A 19,335-nucleotide genomic window follows, 5' to 3' on the forward strand; every position below is an offset into this window, starting at 1 on the left:
TCATGTGTTCTGTGGAGTTGACATATATTTCAGTTTGAACTGAAAAAAAAGACAACAAATAAACACTTCAGGAAAAATACAGATGACCTAGTAAACTGTATAGCAGGAGTAATTTAGAAGGAAAGATTTCCTCATGCAAGCAATGACTCAGTAGATTCTTTCCAAAACAAGATTAGTTTCTGGAGACTTACACAGCAAAGAGGAAAAATTATTTTAATTGTATTAAAGGCATGTAGCCACACAAACCACTCTATTCTGTTATACCGAGTATATCTAGTTTAAATACATACCTGAATTTATCCAGATTATAGTTTTTAATTTTGTCATGTAATTTATAACGCTTTCAGCTGATTTTAAAAATATTAAAGCAAAGGTTGCTGTTCCTGCTTGTCCACTGCTTTCCTATCTCAGTTAAAGGACAGACCTACAACTAGCTGACTGGCATCAGCACAATTCATGGGGAAGAAGACTCTGAAAGGAAGAGGAAAAAAAGCAACTGGGGAACAGAGAAACATCATAGAGTATTTGAAGAATCTGAAAGAGCACCCTTCATCATTGAGCAAAATCTCTATTCCATTCCCAAATAATCTAGTATAAATAGGCTCCAACCCCTTACCAGCTCCTCTCCATAAAGCTGCACTTCAGCAGTGCAAATCCTGCATCAACTGCATGTGTGGGAATACTCCAGAAACCTTCAGGAGTCAGGAAGAAATCTGCAGACAGTAGCAAAACCTTCACCAAGAAGTAAATAATTTAGTTTGTGAAGATAAGAATCAATAAACCAGTTTCCATTTAACCACCTTACCAATAGTTATACCAGATAGCAAAACTTTAATCCCATAATTGAAAGGGGGGGGGAGATACTACCAATCATCTCAGGCTATTAAACTTGAAATAGTTTTATAATTCGTTCTTCCATTTACAATGTGTGCTTGCTTTTATCTTCTTTTTTCTCCCCTCAAGTGTAACATCATCTACATTCCTCTCTCATATTAGGTTCCCTTTTGAAATATTTTCTTCCTAGCACTTCCTTACACCTTAAATACTTTTCAAGTATCACCTTCTGATTTGGTAAGATCATACCAAAGAAGTGAAAACATCCTACCCTGCACTGATACAATACATCTGCTTAAAAAGATGGTTGTTTCGTATTTAACTACTGTTGAACCCTGGGCAGTGTTTTCATAGATGTATGTATTAAAAACTGCATCCAATTCCTAAGAGGTAAAAGACAGCTCTGAGCTCATCATTCACTGTTTAAAGTTTGGATTCTTTTCCACCCTGTTCATCACTTTGGATTTATTAAGACTGAAGTTCACCTGCCAATTTATCACCTTGTCCTTCTGTAATTCCTCGCAGTCAGCTTCCCCCTTTACAGCCCAGAGTTTACTATCGGGGACCTTCCCAGTTCACTGCTCACTCCTCTTCCCACCCAGTTTCCAAAGAGGCTGAGCAGCTCAGGGCCCAGCCCAGATCCCAGAGGGGTTCCAATGACGACCTGATCTCTACAAGTGATTATTCACTCCTCTGTCACCTTTCTTTTAACCAATGAATAACTTTCCCTTCTTATCCCACAGCAGCTTGGATTCTCTATCTGCCTTTGGTGGGGAACTGTCATATGTCAATAATTATATTAATTAGATTCTCCTTACGCAGAAACTTGTTAGCTTCTTAACAGAACTTCAATGGATTTATGAGCTGTATCTTCCCTGCATAAAGCTGTGTTTACTCTTTCCCAATTCAGCACATTTATCCAATGCAGATGTACACAAAAACCCTGAAATAAACCTGTAATTAACCTTCTTTATTATAAGTCACCCTCTTTCCTGAGGGTACTCATTCATGATTCAACATATTAAATCTGGAATGTTTCCATAATGTTGCAATCTTTCATAGCCTGAAAGCACTACAGAAGACAAGGAGAAATTTAAAAAGTGTATATACGGAGGTTTTTAACACACCTACCACACTAGACAGAAATCAAAGTACTACAGGATTCAGATTTAGAGTTCTTCTCCCTCAAGTAACAGTCCTTCTGAGGGCCAGAAAATTAAACCACTCCAATGATCTTGTTTGAGAACTGTCTATTATTCTTTAAAAATCCAGAGCTAGAGCAGAATTCTTGATTTTTATTACAGCTGTCAACTGTGAGAAAACAAATTAGAAGCAGTATGCATTTTTGAAAACTGAGCAAATGCACTTGAAATGCTGCATTGTGGACTAAGAGCATACCAAGCTAATGCAGGTAAAGTTCTCCCTTGGGAAGATCCAGCCATCAAAAGAGTGGGCTGGAGTGGAGAGACAAAGTGGCTGAAGAGGAAAGATTATGGACTTAACATCACCCCATTCCCTGCCAAGGTTATACACTTCTATAAGGCAAATTGTACATTGCATTCAAATTTACCAGAATATTGTTGAGGTTTTTTTAATTGAGAACCTACAAATCCTTGCATTATTCCAAAGAAGGCTTCAACTTTTTGCCTATGATCCCAGTTATAGTAGCATCAGGACAAAAAACAGAAAATAAAGACTCCACTTCAAACCAACTTCTGGAGACACCTTTGTAACTGCAAAATGAAAATGTCATAAAAAGCCGGCTTTATATACTATAGCATTTACATAACATCTGTCAGTGATCTTTTCAGATCACTGTTGTGAGATCACTGTTCAGATCACCTTTTGTTTTCAGTTAATGAAGGAAGAAGCAAATGGATGTAAGGACTGAAGAATATATTCAAGCTGCTGAAGCACTAATTTAAAATAACTGTTCTCTTTGAAGGAAAGACTCATAAACCAGCTATTTTAATTATACTTTTGATCATCTAAAATAAATTAATAGGAATTGGGTATTTTGATTTCCAACTTCAGGAAATCTACGCTGCACCATTATGATCTCTTACAGAACATCAGAGAGCGGGCAGAAAGCCAAATCAGTGCAACATCAGAGTGTAACTTTAATAAATCTTTTGGCCATTAAAGCAGACGTAACTGGCAGCCACTCAAGACAATCTTCTTTCATCCCATTAATGCAGTCACCATGTCACCACAGCCGCAAAACACAGCAAGTACTCCTAAATACAGATAGTGGTATAGGCTAAATTAATCTATTTATCTACAGATATCGATCAAACCAGGTGTGACCTGGAGCTGTACCTATACCCAAATGCTCACTCTTTTACTGGCAGCATGAACAAAAATGTCCTGAAATGTGTTAGGTAGCTTTTTCCCTGAAAATAAAAATGATGGTTAATTAGGAAATGGACTAAAACTATTCAGTTATCTTCACCATTTGAACCTACAACCTCTAAAGGTTCTACACATGCAGATACCCTTCACTTCCTATTTCCACATCTCCAAATACTGTATTAAAGCAATTTATCAGGAAAATAAATTCCATGGCAATTTTTCATCTGTTACATGAACATATAAGGCACCAGGTTTAAGGTGTGAATGAACAGAAAAACTAATGCATCTAATCGGACCTATGAAGGAGGATTGTGCAAATACACACTACCCCTAATAACACACTACTTAAAAGTAATATATGAGACTGGAGGCCAAGAGCCTTACCATAAACTGGCACTATGTCACCTGTAACAGCAGAAAAATAAAGTAAGAAAGGCTAAGGAAAGGGATTAAATCTCTGGGGGAAAAAAAAAAAAAGAATGACAGAATAGGACAAATGTTGGGCTCACAAAAAGTCTTAGAGGACAAAAGTAAGCAATAGAAGAACCAATTCATATGGGCACGTGCCCATAGCACTGTTTGCTTTGGGAAGAACAAGCAAGTTTATCAATGTGCAGGCAGATTTTCAAATTAAAGAATGTTTTAGGTTGGAAGGGACCTCTGGAGGTCATCCAGTTCAGACCCCTCACTCAAAGCAGCACTAACCTGGAAGCTGGCCACAAAGCCCCACGTTTGCAGCACAGCAGCACACAAAGTGATTCTTCTTTTCTGCAACACTGCTCCCATCCAGGCACACAGCATAGCACAACAGAGCTCCCTTCACCTATCATGCGTTAGGCAGTGCCGCATTCAACTAGATAAGAATTATGAAATAACCTCTGCAATAACAATGTTTGCAGCCTACCTTGAATTTACATTGCAAGGCAAGTCTTACAGAAATTTGGGCCATGCCAACTATATTAGTAGAGCTGCAGAAACGCACTTCCCTAGTTCTCTGTGGCCCCTCTTTTTACCTTATAGTTGTCTATCATCATTTCACTTAGTATTCCTAGGTTTCTAACTTGGATTTTTCTAAAAGAAGAGAGACAGAACTGCCTATATCAGGTGCACTGACCACTGAATAGGTTCAGGACAAAACAGAAATTTTGATTAAGTTTCCATCTCACAGAAATACTGACAAATATTGGTAGAAAAAACAAAGTTGATTAATACTACTTAACTTTTTCCTTCCACGTTCAGAAAACCCACTAGAAAAAGAATGGACAAGCCCCAAATTCCCATGGAATCATTTCTTCCTGTGAATATTGGTATTTTTTTATTTAATTTCAAATGAGGAGACTAATGCCCAACGTAAGGTTGACAAAGTTCACCTTCATTCTCCACTTTTTTCCATGATCCATCAATGTTGAAACATGATTTTCTAAAACCACAATATGAATCTATTGGCTTGAATATGTGTGAATTAAGGGCAAGCACAAGCCATTTCAAGTATGACTTCCTTCAGGAAGCAGTATTTTTTCCTGTTTAGCTTGTTGCTCCACTGTTATCCAACAAAAGAAATATCTATGAATTTTCTTACATTTTTACTTTTTCTTCCACATATCTTGCACAAAAATGAAAACCCAATAAAAAAGTATTAGCACTTCAGCCAATTTTTTAATACGCCTGCACTTTGTTGAATGCTTCCACAAATGTGCCTAGCACCCAAAGATCTCAATAAATAAATATTTTTCCAAGTATTGAAGAAATGAAGGAAGGAAAAAGTCCGATTTCTTCTATGAAAAAAAAAAAGCTCTTTTTTAAAAATAATTTCTAAGTCTGAATTCTGAAATAAATTATTCTGGCATTTTTCAAGAGATAGCTTTTAAACCTTGCACTTCCTAGAACCTGTGATCTACTTATGGTTTAAGGGGAAAATGAAGATGACTGTTTTGGATTTTGAGTGACTTATAGATCATCTAAAACTAGGATAGCAAACTCATACTATATTTGTGTGATATTTTGTATAAGGGCCAACCTATCTAGCCATGTTTATGCTGTACCCTATTAAACTTAATAAATCCTGTCAGAGATAAACTTGGCCTGCACTCACAAACCTCCTGATTCCCTAGCTGCATACACAAAATATTAGAAATAGTGCAAATTGGGTCTCCTGAAGTCAAGCCAATGTTCAAAGAGGTCAGAAAAATTGCCATGCAGGCTAGATCCAGCGAGTTAGTCATCCCCGATTTAGGAAAACAGTCAATTCGCTTAGATCTACTTTTGAAGAAGTGTGAAGAGAAGAAGAATCTTACAAGAAGTCGTGTAACACCAAAATAGTTGCCTACCCAGTGTAGCATCCGCTAATTGATATAATCAATACATTGAGTCTTTCAAATGAAGCTGCGCGAGGGGAAGGGACAAACAGCTAATACAGATCAATCTGAGAAAGCCTCCCCAAAGTGAAAGTCTCCGTACCAGCAATTACAGAAGGGAGGTTTATCTGTGTTCCAAATATGTGTGGTTTTAACAGAAATTCTAAATTCAAATGCAAATCATAGGAAAGAGATTCTCTTGTACATTGCCTATAGAAATATACCATAACTATATTTTCAGAACAAAGGGATGATATTGCACTGGGGAGGGAATGGAGGGAGGAGCAGGCATCTATTCACATATTTGTTGCTGTAAAACCTACAAAGGCATTTGTTCTCCCATCATCAATTACAGCAACAGAACACTGGAAGAGGTCTTCGTGTTGGAAAGTATGGCAGTTCCAGGCAGGTCTTTAGCAATTCTGCTGAGGACACCTTAGAAGCGAAAATGTTCTTTGCCTCCACTTCTCTGTGAGGGAGGCGGCTGAACAATCTGATGATGCCTGAGGCCTGGGAATCTCTTTATTTCTAGCCATATTCATAGACAGCTCAAAGCTCAATTTTTCTTGGTGTCCTCACCTCCCTTAACCTTTAAAAGAGAGCCCTTCTCTGCCCCTGACTTCATAGAATACATTAATAATCCCTTTTAAATTTTACTGTGCTTATCAAACCAAAGGCAATGTCCACATTATTTTCATCCGTTATCTGCATCTTCTATCATTTGATCTCCTATTTCTTGTATACATGTGACCAGAACTGAATATCATAACTCTCACTTATTATTCCCTACCTCTATTTGCCTGTCCTGTTCTCAGATTACATTTGGTTTTTTGCAGTACAGTCGCACTGAGGACTCGCAAGCACCCTGCAATCACCCAACATGCCTTTGCACCTTACCAAAGAATCAGAATCACAGAAGAGCCAAGGTTGCAAGGGACCTCCAAAGAGCATCTGGACTAACTTTTCATGGGAAGCGTGTCCCGTTCAGCAATGGAATTCCTTGAGTGCTCTAAATCTAAAGCAGTCCAAACCTGAAATTTCTCTTTATTATTCCTTCTATCACTCTGTATTTTTTTATTATTCTGTTTATTATTTTGCCAGACTATAATTTTTGCAGAGTCTTCCTCTAACTTCTCTAATTTTGCAAAGTGCTTTGAAATAAATATGAACATTAGAACTGGATCATACTATGGATCTGAGCGGTGCTAGATATATCACCCTTCCCTACCCAAACAAACATTTCCTTTCCAATTTCTTTGTTGAAAATAACTAATAATTCACTCAAAATTATGTAGTATATTTTAAGATTGATTTGGCTATTACTAAAAAAGGCAAGCCTTAAAAAAATTAAATGTGTCTTTAACAAATGCCAAATAAAAGACAAAATATGATTACCCTGAAAACAGGAGGTGATTTTCTTGTTTTAGTTAATACAACCTTTGATATTTTTTAATTTGACTTGAAGGTATCTCAGAAACTTCCAGCTTGCCATGGATTTAACATGAAGTCCCAGGGAAATTGCTGTGAAATGTTATTTTCTTTTGATGACAGCATGCAAAGCCTTAGTCATAGCAGCTTTGTCTTTAAAACATAAACTGTAACAGCAATGTAAGGAAAAAATCATTAATCTCTCATACAGACAACATGCCCTGTCATAAACAAAGGCACAAATTAAACACTGACTTGGCAGCTATGAGAAATAGCAATCACGATTTACTTAAGCATGGACAAAAAATTTATTAAGGGAGCTTATAGTTCAAAAAGGGGCAGAATTTTTAATTCTCACACCCTTTGGAAGAGCACTTACTTCATAATGTTTTCAGTAAGTACGTGCATTGTTAACTAATACTGCAGAAATTGCAGTATACCACATCACAGGCTTCACAGCTCAATTAATTAATCAACGCATTTAAATAAAACAATTAAGCAGTAGTCAATGGCCCTCATTAATAGTATGCACACAAAGGACTTTTAAAAAATTCTTTACTTTCCATGGATGAAAGAAACATCACACTATGTGATGAGAGGTATAAAAATGAAAATAAGAATTTGTTTCTTTAATTATTCTTGACTCATTAGATTTTGACAAAAAAAGTATTTAAAAATAGGTGAAGTCAATACACACAAAAGTTCACTTATCAAAACTGAGAAAAATACCTGTACTGCTGACTTTAAAAAAAGACAGCAAAACTTACTATACTGGATATGTATAAGTAAACTCATTCATTCAACCCTATAAACCTGCTAAAAGGCAGGAACTGCTGACCCAGCAAAAGGCTTGGCAGTTCTTATCAGTGTTGACATTGCTATTGTAGTATTTCTTTAGCCTATTAAAAAAAAGGGGGGCCAAAATTCCATCATATTATTTCACATCAGCACTCCCATGGGTCACCAGTACTCGTCAGAACTTGTAAATTTTGCACGAAAGTCTCTCTGATTTGAATTAGCAATAAAAGTATTTCCTCATTTATGATTGCGTGTACCAGTGATACGCCTATCCAGAAGCTTCAGGGCTACTTAGTATTCTCATGGAAACAGAGCTCTCAAAAAATTTTAGATTTCATTCCAGCTTCTAGTGGACAAGATATCCCCTCTGGTGGGGAAGATGCCTGACTCATCAAGAAATCCTTCACAGCTCCTCCATGACTGACACCATTTGACCCTTTTCTCCAGCCTGTTCCTACCCAGGTCCTGTTTGCTCTTCATTTCTTAAGTCCTCGCTCTAGTCCTATTCCTGGTCAGTCCCGAGCTTTAATCCCTATAGTCCTCACACCAAGACCAAAACAGTCTGAAAACTCTTAATGCCTAAAAGTGTTACATCTACAGCCACCAACTGTGGAGTCTCATATACATGGAAGGCGTTAACAACTCAGTTGTATTCTACCACAAGGATAGATGAGAGGATTGATCTACTCAGACCATCACCATGATAAATCTTCCACTGACGATGATGTTTGTCGTTCCCGAATGCCAGACACAGCGTGCACAGAATAGAAATGTAAAGGCAATGCAGGGTATGTTGTACAAAATGAGATATCCTGGGGCACATAATGAGATAAAATCTATTACCATAAATTATGAAGTGATTTACGCATAAATGAGGGTTGTCATGAAATTTAATTTTAATGGTTTGATAATCAAGTAAGAAACACAATAATTACCATACCTAAGTTTTTCAATAAATTAAAATCACTGCTAGTGGCAACACTTTTTTGTAAACATACATAATACAATTCCCCTCCAAGAGCTGTCTGCTATATTCTTCCATTTCAGAACAACCTGTTGAATGCCACATTACTGTGATAAACAAGTTGTTTTACTGCTGATTACATCCAAAACATTTCTCCATTCATAGCAAAGCCCCTTCAACAGTGTGCAGTTGACTACTTCAAGAAACAGCTTTGCAGACAGGAAGCTCTGCCAGTCTAGAAAAATACCTGAAGGCTGAACTTTCCAATAGCATCTATCAGAGAACTTGTTTCCCTCATCATCCCGTGCAGTATGTTCAGCCAGATAGATCAACAAAACATGCTGACACTACGGTGTGCTCTATCAACATTTTTTTTTTAAGTGAAGACATTGCCAACATCTTAGCATCACTCACTGCAGCCAGAACTTCAGCAAAGTAACTTGTCTGACAACTTTTTGTTGGGACACCAGCTGTCCGATGTATTTCCCTGTGTATATTAAAGCTTAAAAAACTCTTGCAGATGTAAAGCAGAAAAAAAAATAATTTGATTTTGAATCTAGTTTTGTAATGAACCCTAAATTTATTTTCAGGATTCAACCAAGGACCCTCCAAAACCCTTGCTCCTCTCTTTTCTTCAACATACCACTTCACAGGAGAGGGAGGGCAAATTTCCTTTCTTCTCCTTCTCTCCTCCAAATGACTCTTAGTTCTCTCTTCTCCCCACTGCAGTCTTCTGAGAGCAGAAGACCTCAAAATAAAACATATCACTAATTGTCCCACAATGGGTCACAAAGGACCATTTCAAGTCATATGGAAACCAAAAAGGGGAGTATGAATATCACCAAGTAACATCTTGGGATACAGGGGAAAAAATGAAAGGCTGATCCTTTCCATTTGTGTTTCTGCAGAACATAAAATGATAAAAGACAGAAAAATGAGTGAAGAAAATAACCACCAAGCCCAAATTATCATTTCTTACTATAAAACGACAGGGAGCAAAGCATGTGTTCGTCTATCCTAAAATAGAAGGAAGTGTTGCTTCTCAGAAACACTGCTTATATACATATCCAAGAACAGTTACAATGCACACACAAAATATTCCCAATCAATGGCTTAAAGATTACAGTAAATTGTAAGCTTGAGGTTTTCTGAAAGCTAAAATGATAATCTTTGCTAGTCAGCAAAATAATCTTACTGTACAAAAAGGCATATATTTTTCAGATAGTATTTTAATGGCCTAAAGGACATCACTTTTCCTTAATAGTATAATACCATTTTTTCATACTGCATGCAGTATTATTGGAACAGCTATTATTTCCCTAAGTTAACTGAAGCAAACTCCACTTCAGACCCTAAAGTAGAAAGGGTGTGTAGTATTCTACGCATTTGATCCATTTTACCTAAACACAAATAAGATGGAGAACAGGAGGGGGCTGGAATGCACCAAGTAATATGGATGCTATAAGATGGATACCACGAACTGCCCTGCATGGATTCAGCAAGATTTGGCAGTGCCAGTACTGATCTGCTGATGATCCCAGACTTTTTTTGACATTTCTGCTTCCATCTCCTCCACCTTCCCCATTTCCAGCACCTTGGCCAATTGTATACCTTCGTTATAAATCAATTCTGTTATGGAGAGTGCTTTAATAAGTGTAGCATCCAGAGCCTTCCATCGCCATTCTTCATTTTACATAAAAGCAACAGAAGAATCCCCTGCAAATTCCCTCTCACCAGGCACAGGAGGGCAAAACTTATATTCTACAGCAATGGCTCCACAATACAGAAAAGAGAAGCAACACATCGGAGACTTCCAAGTTAATTTACTTTCTAAACATACACAGTGGGAAGCAGAGGCAAGTGTAAGCAGGATGCAGCATTATCCTTCTTTGTGGGTCTGTAGGCGGAGAATATGAAAACACTTATAGTCTCCAGCAGTAAGAATAGAAACGAAGAAAACAATTTCCTGCTATCTACACTTTGTCAGGACAGGAGATTTTGAAATGATGGTGATGAATGGAGGGAGAGTAAATTACAAAAGGAAGCAAGAGTGACCAAAGCTGGCAAAAATGTTATAATTTAAATAAAAGTCGAATGAGGAAAATATTAAGAATGAGGACACAATCAAGAAGGTACAGGGAAGTGTAAAAAAAACCCCTGAACTTGACTGAAGAGCCTCTCTTTAAATATTAATCAGATATTAACAATAATTGATGTCCAAATTAAAAATTATAAAAGGAGAATCTAAGAGTAAGCCTTGTTGAAAAGCATTGTGTATTTGGACGGAAAACACTTGGTTCAAACGCAAACTCCTGAGAATGGCTGTCCTATGTTAAAAAAGAAAGATCTAGAACCATTGCTCAAAAAAGGGGAAGATTTCTGATTTTTTTTTTTTCTTTTTTCTTTTTTTCTTTTTTTTTCTTGGTAAGATTAACAAAAGCCCTTTGCTAGGAAGGGGAAGCTAATTTTAAGGCCCAGTGTATGTTCCACCTAAGTTTCTGTAGTAGATCCATCAGAATAAAAATTAAAAATCTAAGCAACATACGAGCTATATACACATTGTTACAATTAAAAGCACTTATCATTCGAGAAATAGATAACAAATTAGCTTAGCACTGATAGAAAACTGAGTGTAATTTCTAACCAAGGGTAAAACAATAAAATATTTTGCAGTAAGAATAAAAATCACTCTCCTTAAGGGGTTTAAATACTTGCAACAAATACACAATCTGCCTTGATAAATGACTGTTTCAAAAGACTTATTGAAAGCGTTTATATTCATTACAATATAATGATTTAAGGATATTTAAACTTAAATTATTAAATCCATAGGAAAATAAAAGTAATTCAATCAAGGAGATGCAAAGTAATTTTATAACCTTATTTGTAGCATTATTTCTATCTGTCACATATTATCCCCAAAATTGGGAGTGAAAAATTTCGAGGAGTTTACCAACTACAAAAATGATGGGAAATAGCAAGAGGCATAAAAACAAAATTACAAAACAATATGGATAAGTACATGAACATTTTGGTGAGTATTTAGACTGCTTTTAAAAAAAGAAAAAAAGCCAATTCTTTCTAAATAAAAGGAACAAGCACTGTATGTTACTGGTATGTTTGACCATTCCTTGATAAAGTAAAATTGAGAAAATTCAGTCTTTGCGTCGATGTATTTTCTTGTGGTTGTCCTTTCTGAGTCACTAAGGCAAAAAGCACTCCAAATTTGCTGCTATTGTTACCTGTTCCATACTTCTTTTTGACAATTGCATGCCTTGCAATTGATGTGGTTTTACTTTGAACTTAATATTCAGACTTAGATTTGAAGATGTGAAAGTATCTCTCTTTAAATGTTTATCAATTGCATGATCTAAGACTGCAGCACAACTCTCCCAAAGAAGACAACTGTGCAGATAGCCCATGACCAAAAAGAAACATTTCCTTGTTCAGAGTTTCATCTTTTTAAGATGAAAATGGTGTCATCTAGATGTAATGATCATCTAAAGGAGATAAACCAAGCAACCTAGAGTATAGCCAGCAGTAGGAATCCTAGGTAGATATATTATGGCAAATAATGGTTATAGTTAGCTACAAAATGATTTTTATATCACCATAGTAGGGTTGTAAGAACCAATACAAAGAACAGCCTACTTAATCTAAAATATTTTTTCCTCAGAGACTGTGATTGCTTTTTCTTCAATTCTATTTTTCTTTCCTGCAGTTTTCTTTCTACAAAAACTGATTAAATGGCTGGGAAACTACATAAAGAAAAGACTATTTAAAACTGGGAAAGGACTAGTGAGATCAGGTTTTAACATCAGAACTACATTCAGAGCACATGAAAATTATATTAAAACATTCTACAAAAACAAGTTAAATGAGCTGTACACCTCAGAACCAACTACTTTGTATTTTGTTATTTTCAGTACTGCCAGATTCATAGCCAAAATAAATTCACTTGAGATATTGCTACAAGTCAGTGACACACCTTAAAGAAAGTCAAACTCTTATATTCTTTGACATGTGTACAATGTTTAAAAAGAAGAATAGGCCCCAAATATCATGAATTGTGTATAAATAAATAATAAGGTTGAAAACAGGCCCCTTTTAATACTGAAAGCACTTACCGCTGACATTCCCCAGCATGCAGAATTAAATCTTCATTATTCCTAGCACTGATGGTCAACTCATGTTCTGTAGAATTGAAGACATCAAGAAGTAGATGGCATTGCCGGGTACTGTTCAGATGAGGGGGAGAAAAGAATAGCACAATTTCAATTACACACTGCAGAATTATTATACATCTAGCAGAATTAATATTTATACATAAATATATTTGCATAAATATACATACATTCACATACATATGTTTTATACCCTACTCCAATTATAGGAGTATCTTACTCGTTTACTAAAAATAACTTTTTTTAATAATGAGATTTCTTTTTTTTTTTTACTAAAACTAGACAGAAGCGTATATCCTAAAGAGATGAAGTTCCATGACAATTACAACCTGCACAATATTAAGCCCCATAGCATATGATCATCAGTATATATTCTCACTCTGCAGCTTTCAGATTCACTTCTATGGAAAAAGCCACAGATTTTTTTCAGTTCTTTGGGCATTCACATGAAACAGTTTATTATTTCAAATTACCTTGACATTATCTTTTTAAGAAACAAATTTACAAGCAAAAATTTAAATCCTTGCCCACTGTCAGGAAGCAATTCTATTTACTACGACAGCTGGTTTGTCTACAGACCAAAGCAAGCTGGCAACTAGAGTACTTTTCCATTATATCAACTACTCTGAGACAGACAACTCTGTCCCTTCTGTAAGAAAGGCAAACACAGGGACCTCTCAGAGAAAACCTTATATTTTTTAGCTACTATCCTTCAAATCCAAATTTCCCTAGAAGCATTCAGTGTAAATATACCAACTGCATTTCTGGTAACCTTAGGAAATAACACTGACAAAGGTACAAAGAAGAAATTTTATTGTAAATTTTTATTCTTATTAACTTTTCTTCCTTGTGAAACTAAGCACAAATAGCAGCACTGAGTGATTATAATATAATACATACAGAGAAATATCAGAACCAGACACTAAAATGCCAAATACAACCATACAGCTGCAATAATGTTTCATCAGTCTACTCTGAAATTCAAACTTCCTAAGAAGCTACTTAAAACCAGAGAAATATCCCAGCCTTAAGCATCACTACAATTTATCTTTAGCTCTCAATGACTTAGAAGTTTAAATGCACATATAACGAAATTAGGTGACGTTGTGAATTACCGTAAAAAGTAGTATAGCCATTGTACAAAGATTACAGATAATTTCATCCCATATAATTGCTAGCATAATCAATAAGTAGGGAAAAGTAACTTTTATTCGGTGTCAGAAGTAGAACCCACCAGCAGCATTAATTTGAGAGAGTTCACTTGAAATCAGACGCTCCCCAAAAGGGAAAAAGGAGGAATATGTTGGTAAGGTGAGAGTCGTCAGAGCCATCCTTCAAACAATATGCATATTCAAACTAAGATACAGTTGCGTGTCTCAGGCAACCAAGTATATTATCCTATTGCATAATAATTTACAATTAAACTCAAATGCCAGCCATTCCAAAGGCAATTAAACTAAAGAGTTGCAAGAGTTGAAGAACTGCTCTTCCACTTAGGAAACAGGTTCTCTGGTTCATAATACAACTCTCTTCAGAAAATCAAGAGATATCATTTTCGGAGCATATACAGGAGGCACCCTGTTGCTACCTTGCAAACCTTTGAGATGGGAACACTGTAGGACAAGCATAGGAGGTTAAGGTTCAGGTCACAAAAGTGATAGCAATGTCACATGCAGCTAGGCACTAAATGACAAGCAAGCACTGCTTGGGGACAGTAGCATGTCTCTTAGCAAAAGTAAAAAGCAAAAGTGGGGGTGGAGGCTTTTTTAATATATATTTTAAGGGTTTTCACTCTCTTTGGGTAAAACCCCAATGAATACTGAATATAGAGAAGAATGCATGAAGGTAGCTGAGTGCCTGAAGCAAACATGTCAAAACTCAAGAATTTAGAACAAATAAGGAGTCATAGCTCTTATTAGAAACTCCCTTCCTTAACAGCTCACAAGAAAGAAATGACTGGAAAGGCAGTATTCGAGTCAGTAGCTATCCTGTTACCAGTAAGGAATGAAAAAGAGAGAATTTTAAAAAAAGCCTGGCTTCCATCTCATCGTTGGGAGTGTGGGACAAGACCTATGAAGACGCAGCAAACTTCTGCCTCTCCAGTAGATACGAAGTTACAATCTGCAAGACAGAATTCTAGTGTAGACTATGTTTACAAAATTCAGCATGGAAGGAATTTTTTATTTATCCCATAGCAAAACCAAACAATTGTCTGAAATAACATTCAAGCCTTCCGCAATATCTTTTGGCAGCAGAATCAAAGTTTTGTAAACAAAACAATTCATGCCATAAATATAAAGGACCTATATAAGCAGCAGCCCTTTGGGACTAAACACCATCACTAATACTAAAAATTCTCAAATATGAACTCTTGGGCTATGCAGTGAAAATTATTCATCATCATGACGTTTATTTCATCCTCTTCAAACACGGCACAAAATAGACATGTAGGGGAAATAATTATTTCCTTGTCAATTTTAAGTTAATTCTCCAGGGAAATCTTTAATTAAAAAAAAAAATCAAAGTTACAGAATTATTACAGTACTTTGAAATCTTCTAAGAATAAGATACAGGTATAAAAAGATTGAAGGCAACATTAAGACTGTAGAAAAAGATAGCATTAGATGTTCAGAGTAAATACAGGACAGTGTCAAAGAGACTATTAGAGCAATGAAAACCAAACACAATTAAAGGTTATGAAAATATTTGCATTAAACCAGTAAGCTTCAAATACTGGAAGCTGTATCCAAGTAAGGAAACCAAGACAAAGCATAAGCTCGGCAAAATTAGAGGTAACAACATAATAAATTTAAAAAGGTAAAAAGAAACCTTCAAGTTGTTAAAGAGCAATTTGCTAAAGATCTGAAAAGTAGCATGAATTTTTTTTTTTTTTTTTTTTTTTTTTTTTTAACAGATGCTATAATCAGTAGGACTGTGTCGAACTGATGATGCTGAGATATGATCTGGGTGAAAGTGGAAGTTCCGGGAAAAGAAATAATTAGCAAGCAAGCCAAATTAACTATTTGTATTAATTTTCACTACAGGTGAACTTACAGAGGGCCATCCTTTGCAAGACAGAATTAAAGAACCTATTTCAGAGTGTCAGTAAATGAGATTTGAGAGGCAAATCACATTCATGCAAGTGTGAAAAAGGAATTCCAATATGATTTTGCTGAACTACTACATATAAGTCCAGTCAGCAATCTGTTGCTTAAGGTAAGCTCTTTACTAGACAATTTCAAACATCACGTTGCTTCAGGCATTTTGAGGCAATTGAGTAAATCTTAGATCATTAACCCCGGCCTCCATACTGTGTAAATTAATTTAAAAAAAATAAAGTGTTTTAGCTTATAAAAAACTTAAAACATTCAAAATAATAAATGGATTTAAAGATTATTAAAGTATATACCATAATGGCCTACTGAAATTTTTGGCTGAGAAGTATCAGTCACAAGCCACTAATTCCTGGAACTGGGAAAGACTATCCCACATTTACACAATTTCTTCTTCCTTTTCCAAACTATCCACCACCATATAATAGTTAACACTAAATATTTAGTGGATTGGGGAGGGAGGTACAGAGTGAGTCACTGGCGAAAAAACCACTTTGAGTAGATTTCGAGTCCTCTAAGTCTATTTAAGTAGATGTTAGTTACCATTCATTCCAGAGTAAGTGGAGAACTCCATCTTCAACATTTCACACAACGTGCAGGGTCATCAGTGGCTTCCCAGTCTTTTTTGAGGTTTTGGGTCATTTTGCTTTTACCGTCTCCTTTTTACAGTTTGGGTCAAACACATCTAAAATAAGTCAGTTTGCGTTTGGGTGTTTTGGTTTTGTGGGGTTTTTTGTCCTCCAGAACATCTATTGAGATTGCATGGTATCGTCACACATAAACACACACAAAATTAAACCGTCATTTAGTTTTAATCCATATACTTATGGACTTACAAGCATTTAAGAAAACAATATGAATCAGTACAGAGTCTCCCACTTCTGCAAAACCTGAATAATCTGCTCATCATGGAATTATTCTGGAAGATACAGGACAGAAATACAGCATTGCACCGCAAAAATCTCTACTCCCATATATCCACATTCCTATCTCCTCATCATACACTCCCCAAACTGCCCAAAGCTTTCTCACCTGTCCATCAACCACAGTGGGCAGTGCCATGTTTTTTACTGGCCTTAAGCACAACCATGCCAATTGGTACAGAGAACAGAGCAGGTAACTGCTGAGTCCCTGCTTCTGCCTTTCCTCACTGGGACATAAGTTAGGATACCTCTTCTCTGTCTGGTTACCAATCTGCAGGAATATATTGAACTTTTCCCTGAAGCTGGCTGAAATCAGTCAAAATTTAGCAAGGGGAGAGGGGGAAACAGTTAAAGTGAACATATAAATTTCATTTCCCTAGGAAATAAAATATAAAATTATCCAGAAAAATACAGCAGACACCACAAACACAACGTCTGTCTTTTCTGAATGGAATGATACACAAATTATTGCATTATGTTAAAGGTTCAAATCAAATGAAGATGAATTAAAGCTGTACTGGTCTGTATATAGACTCTAGGATAAAGAAGAAAAGTCCTTGAAAGGGTTTTACTCTTCTTTCCATCTGTCATTTCAATGCTAATGGAAAGGAAATAAGCCTGGGTCAAACAAACAGTTTCAGAGCCTAAATGGAAGAATACTAAAAATCACAACTTGCAAACATTTTCCATGTCAACTATCTTCCTTACTTGTCCATGGTGTTTCCTTTAGAACTATCTACCATAAATCTCATGTTGAAGATTTTCTTTTGCAAGTAACACAAAAATCTATGGATCAGAAGGTTGTACATACAAAAACTAGAATTACAAAGTAAGTTATTTTCAGTTGGGTGATTTATAATCTGAAGGTCTTAAAATAACATGCAAAATTAATTCAATACTCATTTCAAACACTAAAAAATAAGAATTCTTAATCTTTTCTTGAAAATTGAGTTAATTCAACAGTGTCTTGAAGCTTTATTGTATAAATTAATTTCTGTTATCCTCTATTGCAGAATTCAGGATATAACACAAGCGAAAGTTAGTGACATGATGAATCATGCTGTATTTAAAAAATCTTACAGTGACAGTTCTGATTCCAAAAATAGTCACAAAACTGGGGCTATGGGAACTTAAGGCAAGAGACATTTACACCACAATCTAGAAATTTCTTTCAGCGGTGTTGCGATTACTGTTCCAATCCACTCTGAAATGACAGCAGAGGATATTCTTCAGTAACATCCAACACAGTATTAAAAACGAGACGCAGCTGCCATGCTCTAATGATGGCTCACTTCAGTGAATAATCTTACTGCAGTTCTGTTTCTAGCTTAGTTTTAAAGTCAGTTTAAACAAGAAACACTCAGGGGGGTTTGGCAAGTTATCTACATCCTGACTCAGCTCAGCTTCCTCATCGACTGAAATGATGGAGTGTTTTCACATCCACACTTTTGTTTGCTTCTTTTCCGTTTTCTTTAAACAGGTATCACTACTCAAAATGAGACATCAGAAAGTGAAGAGAAGCATTGGCAATGATGACAGGCAACGGCATGCCAGATGACAACCCTATTCTCCAAAATCCACTGACAAACACAAAGACCAACATAGCAAAACAATGATCTAGAGCATCTTTGTCGGTGCCATTGTGTTTTCAGTGGGGTTTTGTCGTGGCTTAACCCCAGCCAGCAACAAAGCACCACGCAGCCGCTCACTCACTTCCCCCCCACACCCAGTGGGATGGGGGAGGGTATTGGGAAAAAAAGTAAAACTCATGGTTTGAGATAAGAACAGTTTAATACAACAGAAAAGAAGAAACTAATAATGCTAATGGTAACACTAATAAATTGACAATAGTAATAATAAAAGGATTGGAATATGCAAGTGATGCACAATACAATTGCTCACCACCTGCCAATCAACACCCAGTTAGTCCCCAAGCGGCAATCCCCCCGCCCCCACTCCCCCCAGTTTATATACTGGGCATGACATCACATGCTATGGAATGCCCCATTGGCCACTTTGGGTCAGCTGCCCTGGCTGTGTCCCCTCCCAACTTCTTGTGCTCCTCCAGCCTTCTTGCTGGCTGGGCTTGAGAAGCTGAAAAATCCTTGCCTTAGCATAAGCACTGCTTAGCAACAACTGAAACGTCAGTGTGTTATCAACATTCTTCTCATACCAAACTCAAAACCATAGCACTATACCAGCTACTAGGACGACAGTTAACTCTATCCCAGCTGAAACCAGGACAGGTTTCTTTAATTCAATTTAATTTTTATTAAATTCTCTAAAAATTAAGCTTCCGAGACTAACTTTAGATGATTAGGTCAGATTACCCATCTTACTGCTAAAAGGTCTTCTCATATACTCCAAGAACTGTCCTCATCTGAC

At 36.3% G+C, this 19,335-nt stretch overlaps 1 protein-coding gene across 3 annotated transcripts in view; it reads right to left on the bottom strand.

Moving 5' to 3' along the window:
• The window catches only part of TRAPPC9 (trafficking protein particle complex subunit 9), a 520,195-nt gene that overhangs the window by 310,719 nt on the left and 190,141 nt on the right, over positions 1-19,335 (bottom strand). For all 3 annotated transcript variants that reach the window (XM_075024013.1, XM_075024014.1, XM_075024012.1), the window contains one exon: positions 12,858-12,968. In XM_075024013.1, coding sequence (XP_074880114.1) covers positions 12,858-12,968 — 111 coding nt within the window. The remainder of the gene's footprint in view (positions 1-12,857; positions 12,969-19,335) is intronic.

The sequence above is a fragment of the Buteo buteo genome, chromosome 3, assembly GCF_964188355.1.
Source record: "Buteo buteo chromosome 3, bButBut1.hap1.1, whole genome shotgun sequence".
Classification (NCBI taxonomy): Eukaryota; Metazoa; Chordata; class Aves; order Accipitriformes; family Accipitridae; genus Buteo; species Buteo buteo.